This window comes from Halichoerus grypus, chromosome 15 (assembly GCF_964656455.1).
Source record: "Halichoerus grypus chromosome 15, mHalGry1.hap1.1, whole genome shotgun sequence".
NCBI lineage: Eukaryota > Metazoa > Chordata > Mammalia > Carnivora > Phocidae > Halichoerus > Halichoerus grypus.
This window is the reverse complement of record NC_135726.1, coordinates 48,150,503-48,172,940: the sequence shown is the minus strand read 5'-3', so window position 1 is coordinate 48,172,940 and position 22,438 is coordinate 48,150,503. Positions and strand designations below refer to the sequence as shown.

Below are 22,438 nucleotides of genomic sequence, written 5' to 3'. Positions count from 1 at the left end.
GCTGGGGTGGGGTTCAGTTTGGCGCCCGGGACCCTGCTCTCCGATGCTGCTGCGCTCAGCTGGTCCCTGCCAGGGACAGGCTGACCCATCCCCTAAGTATGCTAAGTGCTTGGCACGCGAGAATCCGCCCTCGGAACATTCCCCATGTTCAGCAGGTGCCAATGCGAGCTTGCCAAATGCCAAGGTCTCATCTGTAGACCTGCCCTTGCCGCGCGTCTGGGCTTGGCATGCCCTCTTCACCCACGCTTGGGTCGTGGGTAAGTGCGAATTCCCTTGGCAGGCATAAACTCATGCTCGGTGCACACTCGGGTGTTTGGACATGCGGGGCCAGCCTTGGGAGCCGGTGATGGTTCGGAGCGTGCCCGTCTGGGAACATGCTCGATGTACAGCACCCACTACCTATGCTGACTACGTGAGGCTCCGCTCACGCCAGGCCCTGTGGTCACGCGCTACACGCTCAGCACGTACTGGCTCACGAGCACCGCACCCTCGGGGCTCAGCACACGCCAGCCACATGCTAGTGCTCAGCACGAGCCAAATCCACGCTAAGGGCATAGCACAGGCTGTGGGCTCCGGACAGGGGTCAACGCGCCGAGGGCTCTGCAAACGCTGTGTTGCCGAGAGAGGAGCGTGTCAGCTGTGCCCGACCCCGACGCCCCACTGCACATCAGACAGACAGACACAAGCCGTACAGACAAGTGATTTACTTCTTATTATAACCTGGAGCCCTCTTTGCCCTGGAAAGGGGGGTGGGCCAGGGGGCCGGGCCCAGCATGCACCCCCGTTTCTTCGGGGGCTGATCCCTCCCCCCAGCTGGGCTGGGTCCCGGGGCCGCAGCATCAGGCCGGCAGGGACGGAGACAGAGGTGGGTAGAGCAGGGGCGAGCCAGTGAGCCACGATGGGGCACACAGAAGCGGGGGGCACGGGGACGGGGGCCGGGACCCAGGATGTCCGGGTCCCCGGGGGGCCTTGCGGGCCTCGGCCCGGCTGCCGGACCAGGGCCTCACAGCAGGCGACAGGCGTTGCCCACGCTGTCAGCTGAGGTGTCAAGGTCATGGCTGTAAGGGGAGTCCCAGTCCCTCAGGAAAACGGCCTCCAGCTGGCTCCTCAGGCCACCCCGCCCATTCTGCGTCACCAGCAGTGAGGTGCCCGCTGTCTCCGTGAAGTAGCTGCCAGACCAGTTGGAGGTTCCTGAGGGGGTGGGGGTGGGGTCAGAGAGTCAGAGCCCAGAGCTGTGCTCGGCTTCTCCTCCTGTCCCCCTGGTGGTGCTCGGGACACTCACCGATGTAAGTGGCCCGTTCGGTCACCATGTACTTATTGTGGTTGACACGGGCGTATGGGATCCGGGCCTGGCTCTCATCCGCGGGGACCACAAAGAGTTTCTGCGGGGGAGGGGAGAATGGGAAGGGGCGTGAGCTGCAGGGTGGGGGTGGAGAAGCCCCAGGGTCCGGGCTGGGGAGGGGAACCAGGTCTGCGGGACTGGGGACTCAGCTGCTTCCCCTGGACCCACTGGAGCCAGAACGGGGCCCAGCGGAGGGGGTACCAGTAACACCGGCTGAAAGGGGAGACCCAGTTGCCTCACTGGTCATTCCTTCTAGTATGGCTCCTACTCATCCCATAGGTCTCGCCTCAGATGTCTCCTTTTCCAGGAAGTCCTCCTTGACCACTGCCCCCCCACCCCCCCGCAGGCTGGGGCAGAGGCTTCCTCTGGGTCCCCCATCCTGGCCATGATGCCTCCTCCATCTGGGCCCTGCCCCCTCTGCCCTAGCCCCGCCATCCTGGCCCGACTCGGGGTCTCCCCATCATGGCAGGGCCCTGTCCCTCGGAGTCAGCCCTGTTAGGTGACAGGTGAGCTCCATGAGGACTGTGCCTTCGGCATCGCCCTGCACTGGGGCTGAGGGGTGGGTCTGGGGTGGGTGCTTACCACCTGGATATCGGAGTGGGTGTGGTTGTCACGCAGAGCAGCCAGGGAGAGCAGGAAGGCCCGCATGGACGGCTCAGAGTGTCCCCAGCAGCTGATCAGCAGGCGCACCTTGACGCCCCGCTCATAGGCAGCCCGCCGCAGCCCGTCGTCAATGGCAGGCCAGAACCTTAGGGTTCGGGGACGGGGGTGCAGGATTCGGAGGGCGGCTTTACCTATGGCCTGACCCTGAGCTTCGAGGCACCCTTAAACCCCAAGACCGCCCTATCTCTGGCTTCCATTCCTGCCCCCAAGCCCCTCATCCTGTCTCCAGCCCATACACCCTGCTCCCTGACTCGGGAAATCCCACGTCCCGCACCCCAGGCCTCCGGCCTCCAGTCCCCTGCCCCGGTCCCACCCCCAGGATTCCCATCCTTTTCTCTGTCCCCACTTCCTCTGTCTCGAGTGTTTAGACCCCCTCTCCCTGTCTCCTCTACCTCTCCCTGTGGCTTCCCGCCATCTGTCCCTTTGCCTTGTCCCCTTGCCTGCTTTCAGGCCTCGTCACTCCCTCTCCCACTCATGGTGGGTCCCTGCCCTGAGCCCTGTCCATGAGGCAGCCGTACCTGCGCGGGTGGGAGAACTCCATGGTGGGCAGGTAGTTCATGACCGCGACGTAGATGAAACTCCGGGCATTATCCACCACGTTGAGCAGGGCCTTCAGATCCGGGGTGCGGCCACTGGGACACAGTGGTGGGGGTGCACTCTGGGGGGTGAGGGGACAGTCAAGACACGTGCCCTGCCAAGGGTGCCGTCACCACAGACCCCATGTACGGAGAGTCTGTCTCAAGTCAGGTCCTGTGGGTCGTGCTGAATCCTACAGCCTCCAGGAAGGGGAGGGTAATTGCCACGTCCGTTTTATAGGCGAGGAAGCTGAGGCTCAGAGAGGGTGAGTGACTTGCCTAAGGTCACACAGCTGACAAATGGAGCCAGGATTATGCATCCAGGCTGTTTGGTTCCAGAATGTACGCTCTAACACAGGGGTTCTGGACATAAGGGTCCTGGTCCAGCAATGGCAGCATCACCTGGAGCTTGTTAGATTTGCAAATTCTTGGGCTTCATTGCACAGGGCCTACTGAACCAGGTGCGGGGTAGGGCTCAGGGATCTGGGTTTTAACCAGCCCTCCCTGTGCTTCTGATGCATGCTCAGGTTTAAGCACCTCTCCTGTGATCACCTGTGTCCCCGACTTCCTCACAGCCCACCCGAATGGCACTCCTTCGACACCAGGCCCTTTACCCTCCATCCTCGTGACAGAGGAGCAAACTCAAGCTCTGAAGGGGAAGTGGCCATGGGGAACCCTTAAGCTTCTGTGCAAAACCACTGAAGCAAAGCACCCCAATGAGTCATGCGTCCCTGCATCCATGCCTTTCTGGGGCCCTCCACAATGACTCCGGGCTTGGCCAGGTGACTCGCTTGGGGGGGACAGAAGGGAACCCAGATTGGCCACCCCAAGCGGGGGCAATATCAAGAGCTGCAAACAGCAGCGCCTTGTCTACAGGGCAAGAGAACTTTCCACGGTGATGGAAACGTTCTATAGCTGCACTGTTCAACGTGGCAGCCGTTTGCTCCCTGGGCCTACCGAGCACCTGCAATGTGGGCCAGTGCAATTCAGGAACTGAACTTGTAGCGATATTTAATTTTAACTGACTTAAAATGAAAAGAGCCGAATGTAGCTACACCAGACAGCGCAGGGCTCCACTAGGGGCTTAGCGTGCGTAAACCCCGGCTGGACTCCCCCATTAGCCGTAAAGGTTGCTGATGATTATAGCCACTGTGGAGAGGAAACCCAAGCCTGGGGAGGTTGGGACATAGCCCCAGCCCCAGACCAAGCAGAGTGAGTGGGGGTGAGTGGTCGGGACCCTCCCCCGACCCCATCACCGGGCAGGGCTGGACAGAGACTGTGAGTGACCTGGCCCCTCCTCCCTAAGACTCACCGCCAGGTAAGCTAGAGCAGGGGTTCCATTGAGGCAGATCTCCATGGGTGTCTCCTGATTGTAGCGGGTGTCGTAGGGCCGGGGCCAGGTGGCCGGGATGGAGCTGCCCGCCTGGCCCAGGTACCAGTAGGCCTCGAAGATCTTGGTCAGGTCCCGAGCTAGGCAGCTGCAGTTGTACATGACCACTCCCAGCTCCTTGACCTGTGGGAGGGCGGTGCTGAGCCTTGGGGTGGTGGCCTGGCGCCCATGGGTGACACGAACACCCACGGCCCCCCTCCCCGCTTCCTGTCCCTGGCCCCTCAGTCTCCCATCCCCCCACGCCCTGCCACCACCACCGGAACTGAAGTCCCGGGATGGGCGTGAACTTGACTCGAGGCTAAAATCTGGCCAAGTTTTGGTAAAAATCATTTTGTTTTTCCAAAGAGCCGGGTTTCCTGAACCTTCGCGGAAGCTATTGCTTCTACCCTCCACAGAACAAGCTCCTACTCATTCTTAGGTCTCGGTTGACAGCCTCCTCCTCCAGGAAGCCTCTCCTGACTGCCCCGACTGTGTCAGGCATTCCTCTGGGCTTTCACGGTCCCTTGGCTTTCCCTCATTTCTCTCTCTGGTGACACTGCACCGGGAAGACAGGCACTGGGGATGTCTCAGCCATGGCTGTGTCTTCAGCATCTCCTCACAAGAGTTGGTAAGATTAGGGGCTTGGGAAGTATTTGAGTCAATAAATGATCACTGCCTAAGCTGTTCCTTCTTTCCTGTCTTGTGCTAATCCTGGCGGATCCTTCAGGTGTCATGTGAATTGTCACCTCCTTTGGAAGACCCTCCCTGATACTCTGGCCTGGGTCCCCCATCCTGACCCTCTGGGCTGCCACTGCCCGGTGACCAGCCTGTCACCGCACCAGACTGGTGGTTCCCAGGGATCCATCGCTTACCACCACGTTCCCAGCAGCACCCAGGACAGGCCTGGGCTTAGAGCAGGCACTCAAAGAACTGAACAATGAAGGGCCAATCGGTGGACAGGGCCTTGAATGCCCTGCAGAGGGGCTGGCAGCTGTCATCAGGGATCAGAGCAAACCCCGGGCTTCCATGAGCAGGGGGGAGGCAGTGAGGGCTGGATTTGGGGGATGCACCCCAAAGAGATGCAAGTCGCCGTATTCCCACAGAAACAGCTGAGTCATCGGGGCACCGAAGCCCACAGCCGCCAGGATGAGGACCAGCAGGACCCAACGGGCTTTCTGTGGGTGGGGGGGGAAGGAGGCAGCAATGAGCCAGCCCATGCTGGAGGTAGGAACGAAGCCACTGCAGAGACTAAGACTCTGGGACTGAAGAGGGGTGCGGTTGGAGGCTGGGGGCCCCGGGGGTTAGGGAGCCACCGGGGATGGCGGGTGGGCAGGGTGCAGGCAGACCTGGGTCAGGGAGCGCCAGTCCATGTTGGCACTGCCGATATAGAAGTGGGTCTGGTCCACCACCCAGAACTTGGTATGCAGGACGCCATGGGTCAGCTTCTGCATATCCACCATGCGCACCTGGGCACCTGTAACAAACAGCGCGTCAGGAGCCGGTGCGGGCAGCCCTGGGCCCAGCCCACCCCCGGCCGCCCCCCTAGCTCACCACTCTGCAGCAGCGCTTGCAGGTCGGCCTGTGGCTGGGGCCCGTTGGGCTTGCTCACAGTAATGCGGACCTTCACACCTTGAGGTGCCAGGGTCTGCAGCTGCCGGAGGACCTCCTCACCCTGCAGAGAGAGGACAGCCTCTGAGGGGCTGGGCGGGCCAGCTCTCCAACCCCAGGCAGCCCCCCCCCCCCCCGCAAAAAAAGGCTGTTTTCCTATTGGGTCTCAATTTACGATCAGGAGGAAACAGGCTTTCCATTCGCCTGCACACCAAGGGATGGCTTTATAGGCTATTAAAACCTTTCATCTGTTTTAATTACTGGGGCTCTGGGCCCCGCCAGGGCCTCCCTGCCACTCCTGTCCTGCCAGGAACCTTCCCAAGATCCTGCCTTGGAAGCATCAATGCCTGGCACTGCAGGGGCCTCCAAGCACCTTGCAGGATGCTGGGGGCCATGGCACAGGCCGGGGGTCCAGGAAGGTATGGCCGAGGCTTGATGAGGCCAATAGCGGCCAAGGATTCCCTGTCTCCTACTGTGAGCCGGGCCCCCTAAGCCCCTTCACATCTGAACTCACCGATTTCTCACCACTCTCATGGATGAGGCAGGGCTGAGTATAATCCCCGAGGTGCAGAGGAGAAAACCGGGCACTGGAGAACTCAGGGGTGACATGGGATTTGAACCCACATCACCTGCCGCCTATGGCCGTGCTTTGTGCTTTGAGCCGCTCCAGTGGGAGCCAGCAGGGAGTGGGCGCTCATACCATTTTTAACTTCTGTAACTATTTTTTTTTCAGGCGGCGCTCGAGGAGCCCCACAATTTTACTAAATGTTAAGCCCACTTCTGACAAAAAGAGGCAGCAGGCGGAGGAAAAAAGAAGGGACAAATTCAGTGTGTTTTGCAAGGAAGGGGCTATCCACCCAGGCTGTTCCTTTTTCTGCATCTTGAAGTTTTCCGTTTTTTAAAAGCGTGCCTGCACACCGTGACAAGGATATAAGGTGAACGCTTCGACAAGGCTGACCATGTCAGATGCTGAGCTGACATCTGCATGGATGGGCCTGTTTTCTTCTCAGAAGGGCACCTGCTATATATTGGCCCCATTCCACAGATCAGGAAACTGAGGGCTGAGGTGACCTGCCCAAGGTCACACAGCTGAGCAGCGGCAGGCTGGCTTGAGGCTGGGCTGTTACTCACCCTGCTCCTTCCATTTCTTTGGGTGACAGGGTTTTGGGGCAGCTTGTGGGCGAGCACATCTGTCAGCCTAATCCCTGGTAAGCAAACCTACACCCTGACATTCAGAGGCCTCCAGATGACCGTGACAAACGCCCCCAGTCCAGAGGGCCATGTGAAGACAGTGCTTTCAATCACCTGTGTCCCACCTGCTGTGTGACATGTGCCCACCCATCTCCCCCCAGGGGAGCCCCCTTCACCGCCCTACCCCCACCCCCCAGGCCGCCCCACCCCTCCTGCTGCCAGCCAGGGCCCAGGTTGCCAGGTACCTGCTGGGCAGAGGGTTCCTGAGTGTGGGTGTCATTGTTGGTGAGGGTCCAGTAGAAGGAGGCGATGTCCAGAGTGCTGTGGGCACCGGCGAGCAGGCCCAGCCAGGCCTGGCTGGTGGAGGGGTTGCCCGTGGAGGCATTGGGGAAGTCCAGACCCTCAGGAATGCTCTCCACCAGCACTGCTCTGGGGGGGCGAGGGGGGTGGTATCAGCCACAGGGGGCCAGAGACAACCGGCTGGAATGTGAGTGCTCACCTGTCTGCCCACAGAGGATGGAAGATGATGTATCTGTGTGTGCCCGTATTCACGATTCTCTGTGTGTCTGTTCGTTTGTCTGTCTAGACGTGCAGAAGGAAGACTGTGTATGTAGATTTCTGTGTGTGTGTGCATTTGTGTGTCCGCAAATGTCATGGACGATGCTGTGTGTCTGTGTGTGACTATCTGTTGAGAGATCTGGACAGAGAATGATGCTGTGGCTGTCATGGGAACAGTGTTGGGGGAAGGGGTTGGGGATGGAGGGAAGACCCTGGGGTGATGCACTTGGGCGGTGGCAGTGGGTGTGGCTCAGGGCTCCTCTCCCCGCCCTCTGAGGACCCCCTCCTCCTCTTCAACTTACTCGCAGGGGTCATAGCAGGGGGCTGGGCGCTGGTTGGGCCCAAAGAGATGCAAGTCGCCGTATTCCCATAGAAACAGCTGAGTCATCAGGGCACCGAAGCCCACAACCGCCAGGATGAGGACCAGCAGGACCCAACGGGCTTTCTGTGGGGGGGAGGAGGCGGCGATGAGCCAGCCCATGGCGGGCAGCCCAGCCCATGATGGAGACAGGCTGAGGGTGGTTGTGGACTCCTACCTTCTCTGCAGCCTTCCAAGCCTCGATCTCATTCATGGGCAGCTCACTGGCAGGCTCCTCCGCAGGCACCTTCAGCTGGGGGATGGGGATGGTAGAGGAGGTGAAAGGGCAGCTTGGGGGGGCGTCTACTGGGCGTCCACTGCACCCAGCCCCATCCCACTGGGCCCCAGATCCACCTACCTCCTGGTACATCAGTTTAGGCTTCATCTTGCCAGACAGCCAGGGGATATGCCGAGCCCAGGCGGGAAAGTGGGTGTGTCAGGGTCTCCAAACTGTGGGGAACAAAAGCTGGCACTGTGGGGGTGCTCTGGGCCTTAGGGGAACATCATGGAAAGCAGATTAGTCTTGGGCTCACGGGATCCATTGGGTCTCCTTGTCCCCTATCACGGGGGCCACTGGCATGGGGCCAGTCACCCCAAAAGGAGGAAGCTGACCGCTGGTCAGCAGGGATTTCGAAATCCCCTAAGGTCTAACGTCTAGCTTTCCTCCCATCAGTCTATAATGCCCACCCTGCCGCCCTAAGCGCCCACTCTGCCCCCCCCCGGAGCGCCCACACTAGTCCTCATTAATGCTCACGCTGCTCCCCATTAGCGTCTTCCCTTCTCCGAGCTCTAATTTAGACATTCCCCAAAAGACAACTCTGGATGGGGTCAGCGGAGCCCCAAATCTTTGCCTGGCTTTTCGCAAGCCGGAGACCACCCAGGGAGCATTTTCCAGGTGGCTCTTCTGCCATCACCCTCAGGTACCCACCAGACAGCTCAAGCTGGGAGCCCGGGACTATCGGGGCCTCACCGCCAGTCCCCAGCCCATCCCCCTAGCCATCCTCCTCCACCTTACCCCGGAGGGGACTCGGCCTTACTCCGCAGGCGGCAGCTGCTACCTCCGCGGGGCCCCAGCTACTGCCCCAACAGGCTGAGCAGGGGCGGGAGCGAGGAGGGGGCGGGCCCAGACTGGGCTCCGCCCACTGCAGCGGGGAGTCTGCGCAGTGCGCAGGCCGCCCCGGCTCACCGCAGGGAGAAGGGGGGCAGGGGTCCCCCAGTTACGGTCCCGCCAACCTAGCGGGGGTGGGTAGAGTACATGGCTGGGGGATGGGCTTTGCCACCCCCCCCAGCCCCCCAGAGCTGCAGTGTGGGGTAGGGAGGCCGCGGGTAAAGAGAAAAAGGAACCCCACATCTTTCTTGTCTACAAACCTTGAGAATTTTTGTACCATGGGCATGTATTACCTAGTCAAAAATAAATAAACAAAATTAATTGTTAAAAAACGTATAAAATAAGTGTCAACTCTACTTAAAATTTTTTTTAAAAAAAAAGCCTTATAAAATAAAACGGAGAGATCAAGGTTGAATGATATGATTTCTAGGTGTAGCGAATAAAATCAGAAGACAACCCAAGCTACGGGGTGGGGGGGGGGGGAAGAGCGGGGTGGCGGAAGGAGACGGTGGGTTTTCTGCTGGAGTCTGTTTGGATAACAGTATTTGATTTCTTAAAAAAAGCCAACTGATATTTTGATAGGGATTTTAAAAAATTTGGTTTCTCAAGTCCAGGCTCTGGCTGGAAGGATAAACAAGATTTCCCATTTCCCATCTCGTATCTCCCAAGTGGATTTAAGACCACCGCTGGAGAAACGAATTGAAGAGCCCTTCCCCGCCCACCTCTCCCGGTAAAAAAGGGGCAGCACGCTCTCCCCTGCATCCACGCAGGAAGTCAACGGTTAACTGCAGCAAAGGCTTATCACGGAGAGAAGCAACAGCGTCAGAAGTGGTTGCCTCGAGAGTGGGATTTGGGGTGGGTGAGGATTGCTTTTTTTGCACGCCTATTTTTTATAAAAATTGTGCACTATAAGCGACTTACAGAAAAGTAGAGGAAAAAAACCATCTCTGCAGGTTAAGGAATAATTATTAAGCCAACACAGGTGTTGCCGCGTCCCACGGGCATGCGCAGCATTACTGTAATTTTTAAAAAAGAAGGGAGAAAGAAAGAAAATTCCAAGAGGGAGCTAGGTTCTCCCCTCACCGGAAGATCCAGCCTAGATCTGAAAGGATAATTTGGAAACCCCTTCCCCAGCAAGGTCCGATCCCAGATTGGCAAGGGCAAAGCAGAGCTAGATTCCCTCCTCTTATTGTAGAGGGACAAACGAGGATGGGCCAAATGGATCCAGCAAGAAATGGCAACAGATCAAGGTTATTTGGAATTCCAGAGGTCATCAGGAAAAGCAGAAGATAACAGTCTTAGAGGTGGCTGACCGCAGGGTTGCCAGGTGGGGGAGGGGAGGCATGGGGCAGGAAACATTTGCCTTTCATTGACCTGCGAACGCCTTGGTGAGAAATGTTTTAAGAATATGGGGTTGGGGGGCGCCTGGGTGGCTCAGTCGTTAAGCATCTGCCTTCCGCTCAGGTCATGATCCCAGGGTCCTGGGATCGAGCCCCGCATCCGGCTACCTGCTGGGGGGGGGGGGGGAAGCCTGCTTCTCCCTCTCTCACTCCCCCTGCTTGTGTTCCCTCTCTCACTGTGTCTCTCTCTATCAAAAATAAATAAAATCTTGGGGCGCCTGGGTGGCTCAGTCCTTAAGCGTCTGCCTTCAGCTCAGGTCATGGTCCCAGGGTCCTGGGATCGAGCCCCGCATCGGGCTCCCTGCTCAGTGGGAAGCCTGCTTCTCCCTCTCCCACTCTCCCTGCTTGTGTTTACTCTCTCGCTGTGTCTCTCTCTGTCAAATAAATAAAATCTTTAAAAATAAATAAATAAATAAATAAATAAATAAAATCTTAAAAAAAAAAAGAATATGGGGTTGGGGGGCGCCTGGCTGGATCAGTCGGTAGAGCATGCGACTCTTGGTCTCCCGGGTCGTGGGTCTGATCCCCACTAGAGATTACTTAAAAACAAACAAAAATCTGGGGTTGGAACTGCAGGTGATGTAAAATTAGGGAAGATAAAATGAGCAAAAACAAAACTGAGGGAGAGGTAGGGCACGGATGCCCACGAATACACCACAAATAGGAAGAAGATAGAGGGAGTTCATTCAAATTGTTAGGGACCTTTTGGCTTCCAACTTGTATGGCGATTTCAGGTCTAATAACAATAGGTTTAATTTTAACTTATGTTATTTTTTTAATCAAAATACCCCTAAGGTGTTTAAAAAGAAAACCAGTGCTGGAGAAGTGGTTTAGACTGGACTAGATTGCAAGGCAGTCAATAGCTTGGATTCCAGAGCCAGATGCCTGATATGACCGTTTGACCTTGAGAAATGACAACGATTCTGTGCCTTAGTTTTCCTGTCTGTAAGATGGGCATGGTGACAATAGTACCTACTTTGTATAAGGCTGTTAATTTTACACATACTTAGTATCTGTGTACCAGGTATTGTTTTAGGCACTGCAAATACTGCTGTGAACAAAACAGACACCAGGGAAGACAAAAAAGGAGATAGTAAGTAAATTATATGTTAGAGGGTAATAAATGCCATAGAGAAGCGGGGCAGGGGAAGGGGTGGGGTTGGGATTGTTTGCAATTTTAAATAAGGTCTAGGGGCGCTTGGGTGGCTCAGTTGGTTAAGAGTCTGCCTTAGGCTCAGGTCATGATCCCAGGGTCCTGGGATCCAGCCCCATGTCAGGCTCCCTGCTCAGCGGGGAGTCTACTTCTCCCTCTCCCTCTGCTCCCCCCACCCCCGCTTGTGCTCTCTCTCAAATGAATAAATTAAAAAAAATCTTTAATAAAAAATAATTAAGGAGGTCTGGGAGAGCCTCCCTGAGAAGGGGATACCTGAGAAAAAAACTTCAAGGACGGGGGAGGGAGCTACATGGACTTCTTAGGGAGTGTTTCTAGCAGGCGAACAGCCAGTGCAAAGGCCCTGAGGCTGGAATGTGCCTGATTTGGGTAGGGAAGAGCAAGGAGGCCTGTGTCTGTAGTGGGGTAGGCAGTGGGAAAGAGAGAGAGATGAGTCAGAGGTGACAGGACCAGATTGTGCAGGGCTGCCTGGACTGTGGTGAGGAGGACAGGGCCATGGGCATGTTCTGAGCAGAGGAGAGACATGATCTGCCTGCCTTGGGTGTTGCAGTCAGCTGAATGGTGGCCTCCAAAAAGATACGTCCAACATGGCCATAATCTCCGGAACTTGTGAACGTGACCTTAATTGGAAAAAGGGTCTTTGTAGATGTAATTAAATTAAGGGTTTTGAGATGGTATCATCCTGGATTATCTGGGTGGGCACGAAATCCAATGACAAGTGTCTCTAAGAGACAGAAGAGAAGATACAGAGAAGACCACGTGAGCAGGGAGGCAGAGCCACCAGAATCTGGGAGAGGCAGGGATCCCCCAGAGCCTCAGGAGGGGGCATGGCCCTGCGAACACCTTGATTTTGGACATCTGGCCTCCAGAACGGGGAGAATAATTTTCGGTTGTCTTAAGCCACCCTGTTCATGGTGATTTGTTATAGCAGCCACAGGGAACTAATATAGGTATTTGCAGACTCCCTCTGGCTGTGTGTGTGTGTGTGTGTGTGTGTGTGTGTGTGTGTGTGTGAGTGAGTGACAGCCAAGGGTTTTGGTCTGAGGAAGGATAGAAGCCCCAATAGCTGAGCTGTGGAAGGCTGAGGAGGAGCAAATTTGGGAGAAGGCTGAAAGAAATTAAATGAGTGAATGAATGAATGAATAAACTGTGTGTGTGTTTTGAACATATAAAATTTGAGAATTGAACTAAAGGAATTAATATCTATCAAGTATATAGAATGGACATGCAAGAGGTTCTCAATAAATGTGATTGTGTCTAGGAGGATCCTGACAGCCAAAAAAAAAAAAAGAAAAAAGAAAAAAAAAAAAAAAGGCTCCCTTTCCCCCCTTCCCCAGCCACCCCCAAGGCAAGATGCTTGCTTTCCATTGTAGGCCTTTAGTTACTTTTCTTTTTTTTTTTTTTTTTTTAATGCACATAGGACTTCTTTGGAAATGAAATTATGAGGCTCCGGCTCCTAGCTGGGGTGGCCCTTCCTCCACATCACAGTCTCCAGAAAAAGACTATGGCCTCAGTTGGAGAAGTATCCAGCATCCCCGTCCCCAGGTCCCTGGGGGGCGCAGGGCAGGGTGAAATTGAAGATGGGCATGGGCAGCTGGACTGACAGAGCCAGGCTAACAGGTGTTGGCATTTCCCTCAGCTCAGCTCCTGCGTTTCCAGTAACCTAGAACCCCCATGGAGCTCCAGGGCAATGCCCAGGCTGGTCCTTATGCTCTGCTTCTTTGGTCGTGGGATGCATCTCTGCCAGCAAGTGTGCCCCTCCCAGCCCGGAGGATATCCCCGGCCCCTTGGCTTATGCCCTGCCTGCCTTGGGGTATGATACCACAGCCCACAGAAAAGGAGGAAGCAAAACCCACTGGGTTTCTGAGACACATGCTGGGTCACAGTTTCCTGAACACCCCACCCTTGGGTGGGGGCGGGAGATCTGATCCTTCCTTCATAGCTGGGCTTTAGATTGCAGAACCCAGGATTCAAATCCCACCTGTCACTCTTACTGAGTGACCTCAGGCATGGGGCTTTCTCTCAGCCCTGCTGGCCTATCTATAGAATGGGGATCATCTCATGCTCAGCTGGGGGGAGGGCGGAGGCTGGGGGATCTCTGAATGGTTTAAGGGGGTGGATCTCGGAGTCCCACCACCTTGGGTTCAGATCTCAGCCGTGTGTTAGAGAGGCTCCCTTCTCTGAGCCTTACTTTCATCCTCAGACCAATGGAAGGATGAACATATCAACCTTATATTTGCTAGGAAGAGTCAATGAAGCCATCCATGGCAGACAGGCAGACTAGCAAAGCCCCAAAACAATCTTGCTGGTGAGATCTGTGTGTCCCTTACTTATGTGTCCCTTAAAAAGCTAAGTCTGTGTTTGGTTTCTTTCTCTACTCCCTGGTGCCCAGCACATCATAACCACTCCATAAATGTTTGCTGAAAACAGAAGAAATGGAGCAGTAGAATGGGAATCTTGGAGAAAAGACTTTCATAGAGGTCTCTCTAGACCTAGTGACATTTGTTTTATACACAATGGTAACCGGCATGCGCTCTAAGCCCAGAGCAGATGGGTAGGTGCATATTATGGCCTTTCGGCCTGAGAGTAAAGTTCAAGGTCAATTTCAGGTTGATTCAAGCCATCCGAGAGAGCTGCAGAACTACACAGTCTATACCACGGGAAACACTTATGAACCTAGGGACCTTTCATACGGTTCAAAACAGAAATGTGTTTAAAAGGAGCTGATTTTCACTTGATTGTGCAGACCCTTTTGGACTGAACAATCAGTTGTCTGAGCTCAAGTCTACAGAAAACAGAACAGAGCACTGGTTTTGTAAACTTTCTTTGTTGGTTTGGTTTTTAGCAGTAGAAACTTTATTTCAAAGGACCCCTAGAAGGTGCCCTTCTTAGGAAGAGAAGATGCTGGGTCTGAAAAACAATTAAATAGGTCAAAACAACAACAACAAAAAAACCACATCATGATTGGTGAATATTTCTGAGTTGGAACTCAAAAATCTAAGCTGTTTCATCCCTGCTCAAAACCCCTCTGTGGCTCCCCACTGCCCTCAGGGCAAAGGACAAACTTCTCACCATGTCCTCTAGGGCCCTCTAGAGCCTCTAGGCTCTCCAGCTCTCATCTCTTCCCTGAACTTCAACTTTGGAAGTCCCATGGCCTTCTAGATGCTTCTCCCCAGAGGTTCCCAAGCCCCTCACATCTACCATGTCCCCAACTGTCCTTAAAATCTCTCCCAAACCTGTTCCTCTCCTTGGTCCCTACTTCAAGGACAGCTATCTTTTTTTTTTTTTTTTTTTTTTAAGGACAGCTGTCTTATCCATCCCACAGGTCTCAGTCTGTGTGTCACCTCTTCCAGAAAGCCCTTCCTGATTGCCCTGAAGCCCTGGGCCTCATCCTGGACCCTCCACAACTTGTCCACTTGACCTCCTAAGGGTCTCTCCCACACACCCCTTTTTTTTCTCCCTTCCACAGCCTCAACTTGCCTTCTCCCACCTGGGTCCCCACTCCTGCCACCTCCCTTGGCTCCCAGCCTCCACCCAACCGTTCTAGTCCCCCCTCCATCTGAGTCAAACTCAACCCTCTCCTGCTCAAAAACCTCTCTATGTCCCCCACCAGCCCCTGGTGTCTTCAGGACAAAGTCTCAGATCCTCAGTGGGTTCCTAGAGCTCTGAATGATCTCCCCTTAATAACCTCTTCGGCTTACTGTCTCACCATCCTTTAGATCCCATCCATATTTAATATCTTTCAGTTCCTTGAACCGAAACCACACTTTTACCACCAAACACTCCCACAGCTGCTGCCCTTGCCCAGCACACCTTTCTCTTCTCTTCATGTCGCTCATTCCTATCAGCTCCTGTGCCCCCTCCCCCAGGAAGCCCTTCCTGACTCCTGGGCTGGCCCAGAATCCCCGCTTTGGGTTCCAACAGTCCCTGGGCTTCTCCATCCCAGCCCTGACCCTTCTGCCTCTGCTTCCCCAATCCCAGCCCTCTGGGCTGGCCCTGCCTGGTGATGAGGCTGTCTGTCCCACTGGACTGTGAAACCCATGAGGGCAGCGTGGGGCTGTCTCAGTCACTGCTATGTGCCCAGTACCACCCAGTATAGGGATGGTACATGGCGGGTGCTCAATTCATTCATCTGTTCATTCGACTAGTATTTGTTCAGTGACTACTTGCTGGTAAGGCCTGTGTAGACACTGGGAATACAGCACAAAACAGAAAAAAACAAAAATCCTAGTAAAGATGACATTCTCTTGGGGGTGACAATAGAGGAGTGAAACACAGAGTATGCGCTTTGGGGAAAAATAAAGCAGGGGAGGGGCAGAGCAGCATCACAATGGAAAATGGTTGATGTCTCAGCTCAAAAATACCACCACGCCCCTGCACATCTGGGGGCGAAGCATTGTTAGCCCCGTTTTTCAGATGAGGGAGGAGGGGTCGGGGAAATCTCTGCTCAGGTTGTACGGCATCAGTTTGTCGGTATGGAATTCGAACCCAGAGCTCAGTTCTGTTCCGGGACACTATGATGTGGAACCAACTCATGAACATAAAATAAGGCAGAATGTCTTTTCCTTGCCCTGCCCCCTCCCCGGAAGAGGGCAGAGCTCCTTGTTTACAGAGCCAACAGCTGCTGGAAGCACTTTATGTATTTAATTTCTCACATTGGTCCTTTTCTTAGCCCCGTATAACAGATAAGAAAACTAAAGACCCAGAGGGCAGCACGGGGCTGTCTCAGTCAAGTCATGGGCACAAAAGGACACAGCTAGGAAATGGTGGAGCCAGGATCTGATCCCGAGCTGCCTCGGGGTCCCGGGTGTAGACAGCTGCCTGTCCTGTTATTTATCATCTGTAGATCTGTGGCTGCCCGCTACCGCCCACCTCCCCCCCGCCCTGCCCCCAGTAGCACCTGAACCCAGAGGTGGCATTGACTTCTCAAAAACTCTCCCAGCATCTCCTCCTCCTCTCCCTCCCAGTCTTTGAGAGGGACGTCGGAAGCTTTCTCCAAATATAAAGGATATGTGAGTGCAGCTTTAAGAAGACAACTCTGGCTCTCCTTCCAACCAGGCTGCTCTTGCCAATCCATCCTTGGCAGAAGTTCTGGAGCTGCGGCTGCTGTCTCCTATCACATCAGATTAAGTCTCTCTTCTCCTCCAAATCCTCCCGTGGCTCCCGCCTCACTCATGGTAAAGCCCCAGTCTTCTCCATGGCCCATGAGTTCAGACGATCTGCCCCCCCTTCTCTGACCTCACCCCCACCCCTCTCCTCCCTCATTGGCTTACTTGCTATTCCTGAAATATTCAATGCATGCCCCGACCTCAGGGCCCTTGCATTTGCTGTTCTCTCTGCCTAGAATGCCCTTCCCCATAGAGCCACGTCACTCTCTCCCCTCCTTCAGGTCTTTGTTCAAATGCACCATCTCAGAAAACCTTCCCTGACCACCTTATTTAAAACTGTAACCTTTACCATGTATTCCCACCCCTCTTCTGACACATCATTGAATCTACTTACCTGTTTGCTTGTTGTCTCTTACCCCTGCTAGAATGTAAACTCCATGAAGCCAGGGATCTCTGTTTTGTTCATTGCTGTGTCCCCCAAGCCTAGCACAGTGTTGGGCATGTAGAACATGCTTAGTAAATATTTGTTGAATGAGTGTGTTTTTATTCCCATATTGCAGATGCAGCAACTGAGGCACAGGGACATGAAGCCACCTCTCAAGGCCATGCAACTATTTAAGTACTAAGTGCTAGAACCAAGATTGGAACCAGGGTTCCAGCTCCCAGGCACACATTGCTAACCACTGTCCCACACTGCGTCTCTAAGGTAAGCTGAGTGAATAAGATACTTACCTCTCTACCCAAGCATTCAGGGTTGCTGAGGTTTGACTGAGGTGTGCTGGGACCTGCCTCATCTCTCTGTACCCCCGATTCTAGAAGTCAAGGGAATCTGGGTCTAAGCTAGCTAGTCCCCCCCGCCCCCCCCCCACTACTCCTGGACTCCCGCTATAGCATCAGCTCAATGCTCTCATTTTGGGGGTGGGGGAACCACTCAATCCATCAAGGTAGAGATAGGGATTAAGTATTTACCCGAGCAAGGTTTGTGATGGCCGATGGGCCACCCCCTCAGGTGGGGTGACGTGGCAGAGATGAGAACATGGGAGACTGTGACGTGGGGTGGCGTGGGGTGGTTGCCGTGGCAGAGGGTATCATGGTACAGGAGTGTACCTGCGCCATGGGAATGAAGAGGGCAGCTGAGGGGAAGAGGGGGGGTAGTGACAATGAAGAGGTGATGAAGGGGGCTGCAGACTGCATGAGGGTGAGGGTGACATGGTTAATAACATTATTAGCCCAAATCGCCACATCAAGCTGCACACATCACAAGAATAAACTCGCAGAATCCTCACAATCATCCTTGACATAGGTGTCCTTGTGTGTGGTTTACAGCTGAGGAAGCTGAGATTGCAAAGGTGTGATCAGGTGGTCAAGGTTACCCAGAGGTTTCATGGTAGAGCTGGGAGTCTGGCACACCCCAGGAAACGGGCTCTAGTAGCCCATATGGTGGTGAGTATGTGAGAGGGGACACGGGAAAATGAAGGAGACATGGAGGGAAAAAAACCAACTGGAAGGCAGAGTGGCTCCTTATGGGGAAAACTAGGAGCATATAAGGCATGGACGGTGACTGTCAGGAGCAAAGGTGACACGGCAGGAACGGAGACATAAAAGGTGAAAATGACATTAGGGAAGCGTGACTGCGATTTAAGGATTTGGTGACAGGAGCGTGTGCAGGTGAACGGGGGTATGATGACGACTTGTGAGAAGTGAGGACTTCATAAAGGAAAAATAGCAACAAAAGAGGGGCGCAGGCGACATAAGGCGATGGCGGCGTAATGCGGGAAGGCTGCAATGTAGGGTGGCAACGGGGGCTTAGAACGAAAGCGAATTAAGGGGGTTGACAGCGAAATAGGTAGGGTGATGGCGACAGAAGTGGAGTGGTGACCATTCAACCGGGATGCGACATAAATAAGGGGAGGGATGGCTACATAAAGGGACATTGGATGACATAAAGGGAGAAATGCATTACAGAGGGAAGGACAACACGAAAAGGGCAGCAGCGGCGCCGCGCCCCCAGATCGCACAGTACCTGCACTCCACGTCTCCCACTCCCGGACCCAGCCCGGCACGCACCTTCCAGGCTGGAGCCCCGCCCGGCCACCCCCGCCGCGCGCAGGCGCACTCCGGCAGGACTGCGGGACGACGGGGGCTAGGCATGTGCCTTTCTCATTGGCCGCGCTCTTCGCTAGCGCTGGGCGGAGGGAAGCGCCTGGAAGACAGAGGGAGGTCACGTGACAGTTGCGGCCGCATTCTCGCTGGTGGCGGTCCGGCGGGCCAGAGCGGCCGCGGGCTGGTGGACCCGGCTTCCGGTGGCGAAGGCGGTACTTCCGGGGAGGGCAGCCGGGCCGAGGGAGGAGGGTCTGACAGTTGGCACTGCCGGGAGGGAGGGCGGGCAGCGCGTGTGGGCGCGGGCGCGGAGGGTCAGGTGAGGCGCGGGCCACGGGGTGGTGGGACCGGGCAGGATGCGGAGGGGATGGATGGCGTCCTGGTTCTGGAATCAGTCTCGGCGTCGCTCTGCGGCCCGGACAAGCGACTTCTTTCTCTGAACCTCAGTTTCCTCCTCTGTAGAATGGGGGCCAGAATCTGACTGTAGCATCCTCCTTATGGCTTAGAGTGAGAGGTCTGCTCGTGCATGTCGGAGACCCTAGTTCAGCGCCTAGCACACTGCACACTTCGTTACTCTACTGTTATTGTTAGTACTGTACCGATGATAATGTTTGCGCTTGGCATGGAAGATCTGGGTGTGGGAGCGTGCAATTGGAGGCCCGCCGATTTCGGTTCAAGTCCCAGCCCAGCTTTTGGCAGTAGGCCTATGCCTGAACCTCTCTGGACCTCATTTTCCTAATCTATACAACGAGGGTTAGTAGTGCTATACCATAGGGTCGTTATGAGGATGCTGATGAAATGTGCGTGTAAATCCCTTAGCACAAGGGCTTCGCACAGTATTGAGTAGGAGCTCAGTGTATTGGGACTATGATAATAATGATTCTGAGAGTTATTGCTGTAGCTGGGACTTGCAGGGAAGTAGAGGGTAGGAGGAAGCTCAGAGACAGCAATAGGAAAAACTCGGAATCTGGAATTGGGCAAATCGACATCCTGCCACTTCCTATTTGACCAATTTTGCCAGATCTCATAGATGTAGATTTTTCTTTTTAAAACCACTGATGCATTTTTCCTCCAGTCAATTAATTTGAGAAGGAAATTTCGTATTGGCGTACTTATGGAATACTAGCATTGCTGGCCGCGAAAAGAAGGAAAACGTAACCTGAAATACAACAGAAGCCGAATAGTCTATTTAAATTGTAGACAGAAGCTGAAAGAGATTTGAAAAGGGAATATCACGGTCCCACGGGCACTGTCAAGTTATACTCTGTTCTTTGCTCACACTTTGCACGTGGCTGACATTAGGTCAGTGACTGTCCTACCCTTTCTCTACCTCACCGAAGTTTGATTTATTTAATGCATATGTACATAGCACTTATCACCTGCCCAGCATTGTTTTAAGGACTTGGTGTTTATGAACTCACTTCATCCCTCTAACCATTTTAAGAATAGATACCCCTATCATTCTTGTTTTCTGTTTGAGGGAAGTGAGATCCAGAAAGGTTAAGGTTAACCCCTGGCCCCCAGGGGCGGGGTTTGGAAGTGGTAAAGTCAGGATGTAGATCCAAGCCTTTCAAGGGCTTAGCAAGGGAGTCTGATACATGGTAATTACTTGAGTTTTAGGAACCGTCATTTGCTATCATTATTAATGTTCCAATTTTCACTGTTTAGAAAGTTAGCGCTGGAGATGGGCTTTTAATGGAGAAGAGAGGCAATTGAGTCCAGCAGGGGGACTTCTGCAGCTGTAGGGAGAGGATACCAGTTCCCAAAGGCTTCTGGTAAGCATTAACTGACACCTCGCAAAGACTGACCACAGCGCCTGGCTTGTAGTAATCCCTCAGCCAGTGTTAGTCATAGGCATTGGGCTCACTTGGGTTCAAATCCTGGCCCTATAGTTCCTTGCTGTGTGACCTTGGACCTGCCGCTCTCATTTGTAACATGGGGATCATTTTAACTTTTTTTCCCCAGGTGGTTGTGAGGAGACACCGAGCTGTGTATACTCAGTGCCTGGCACGTAAACTTTGGACAAGAGTTACCGAATGGGCAGTGGATCAGGGAGAACTTGTTTTCGAATCCCAGTGAAGTCACTTGGTAGATGTGGCATTTGACAAATGACTGTACCTCGATGAGTCGGTTTTTTTTCATCGATTAAAATGGGGCTAATAATAGTCCTCCCTCATGAGGAGGTTGTGAGGTGTCGGCATGATGCCTGGCTCCGGTCCTGGCGCATAATCAGTGCTTGGTATGTGATGTGTTGTCTTTCTGTCTGATATATTGAAGCCTCACCATGCCCTGCTCTTGGAGAGATGCTGGTGGTGTTGGCTTTGTCCAGTGGCAAAATCCAGAAGGCAAACTTAGGAGTCAAGTATGGGGGCAGAGTGATGTCTGTGGTCCTGTTCATCAATAAGAGATGCAACAGCAGCATCAGAGAAGGTCAGGATGAACCCCAGTTGGAGGCAGAGGGGAGAGTCTCTGGGGGAGAGTCTCTGGGGACTTTGGGAAAGCTTCACAAAGTGGGTGACAGCCAAACAGAGTGAAGGAGAGCTTGCCAGGAGGACAGGATAAGAAAGCATTTCAGGCACATGTGAGCTTCTGTGGGAAAACCGGGAGGCAGGCAAAACCCTAGTCGGAGGAAAGGCTAAGACAGGAGGCCTGGGAGGTAAGAATAGCCAATGCTTCCAGACTCTTAGGGTGCATGGGCGCTGCCTCAGGTACTCTGAGCGTAGAAGCTCATCTGGTGTTCTAGCCGTGCTCCAAGAGAAGTAACATCTGTACTGTCCTTATTTCCAGATGGGGACACCAGGCCTGACTGGTGAAGTAACTTGCTGAGACCACGCAGCTAGGAAGTGTTAGAGCCAGATTTGAACCCCGTGGTCTGGTTCCAGAGTCCTTACTCTCATACCGTCTCTGTTGTACCAACAGAATGGGGGCAGGGAGGGGCATTTAGTGTGATGGTGAGCAGAAAGGGTCTTCTGCACCCTGTGGAGCAAGCAGAGGAAGGGTAAGGGAGAAGGATCAGAATTGGGGGCCAGGGGGCGCCTGGGTGGCTCTGTTGGTTAAGCGTCTGCTTTTGGCTCAGGTCATGATCTCAGGGTCCTGGGGCTCCTTGCTCAGTGGGGAGTCTGCTTGTCCCTCTGCCCCTCCCCCCACTCTCATGCTCTCTCTCAAATAAATAAAATCTTAAAAAAAAAAAAAAAAATTGGGCCGGTGTGGGTAGAAGGGAGTATAGTGAAGGAAGAGGGCAGAGGGCTTGGAGCAGAGGGTAGGGCCAGAGAAGGATAGGAGGGCTGAGTGGGACAAGTGGTCCTGGAGGCAGATCGCAGTGAATTATCAGGCAAGGAAGTTTTTGCCTTTAGTTTCCTTTTTTTTTTTTTTTTTTAAGATTTTATTTATTTATTTGACAGAGAGCATAAGCAGGGGGAGCTGCAGCAGAGGGAGAGGGAGAAGCAGGCTCCCCGCTGAGCAGGGAGCCCAACTCGGGGCTTGATCCCAGGACCCTGGGACCGTGACCTGAGCCGAAGACAGAACCGACTGCGCCACCTAGGCGCCCAGTAATGTTCAGGGGAAAGTCCCTGTGGTGCTAATATGTCCTTAACAGCTTTCTGGCACCTGCTCGTCTTACCTAAGCGGACGTTGGTTTTCCATTTCTTGTCCGAGGCTCTCCTGATGTGGTGGCCCACCTCTCTGCCCTCAGCTCCACCCACTTGCCTCCCCCTGTCCCCTTGCCTCCACTTCCCGCAGTCACCCCGGCTCCGTGCCGTCTCGCACCCATGCCAGATGGGCTCCTGGCTCTGGACACTGGACTTGCTATACCTTCTCCTGGAATACTCTTCCTCTGTAAAACCACAGGGCTCACTCCTCCACCTCCTTCGGGTCTCTGTCGCTTTAGA

General features: G+C 54.2%; 2 protein-coding genes across 15 annotated transcripts in view; one reads left to right on the top strand and one right to left on the bottom strand.

Moving 5' to 3' along the window:
• Positions 1-689: 689 nt before the first annotated feature.
• PLD3 (phospholipase D family member 3) lies at positions 690-18,627 on the bottom strand. 6 transcript variants are annotated; one of them, XM_036095058.2, is made up of 13 exons: positions 18,475-18,588; positions 9,033-9,065; positions 8,023-8,114; positions 7,843-7,917; positions 7,609-7,751; positions 6,994-7,177; positions 5,501-5,621; positions 5,296-5,423; positions 3,893-4,093; positions 2,524-2,663; positions 1,925-2,090; positions 1,283-1,382; positions 690-1,191 (listed from the first exon to the last, which is right to left on the bottom strand). In XM_036095058.2, exons 3-13 carry the CDS (start codon positions 8,047-8,049, stop codon positions 1,004-1,006), a joined length of 1,473 nt encoding a protein of 490 aa, XP_035950951.1. In that variant the 5' UTR covers positions 8,050-8,114; positions 9,033-9,065; positions 18,475-18,588; the 3' UTR covers positions 690-1,003. The 6 variants fall into 6 exon arrangements, with proteins under 6 accessions (XP_035950951.1, XP_035950953.1, XP_035950950.1 ...); XM_036095060.2 differs by having other exon boundaries at positions 8,023-8,155; positions 18,475-18,576; XM_036095057.2 differs by lacking the exon at positions 9,033-9,065 and having other exon boundaries at positions 18,475-18,627.
• A 117-nt stretch (positions 18,628-18,744) lies between these two features.
• Positions 18,745-22,438, top strand: part of C15H19orf47 (chromosome 15 C19orf47 homolog) — a 34,785-nt gene continuing 31,091 nt past the window's right edge. For 5 of the 9 annotated variants that reach the window (XR_013444386.1, XM_036095068.2, XM_036095066.2 and 2 more), the window contains exon 1: positions 18,814-18,870. The gene's annotated coding sequence lies outside the window, so the exon portion shown is untranslated. Of the gene's footprint in view, positions 18,767-18,803; positions 18,871-20,219; positions 20,327-20,828; positions 20,982-22,438 lie in introns of those variants that run through there. The other 4 variants (XM_078063516.1, XM_078063515.1, XM_036095070.2 and 1 more) reach the window with 3 other exon arrangements.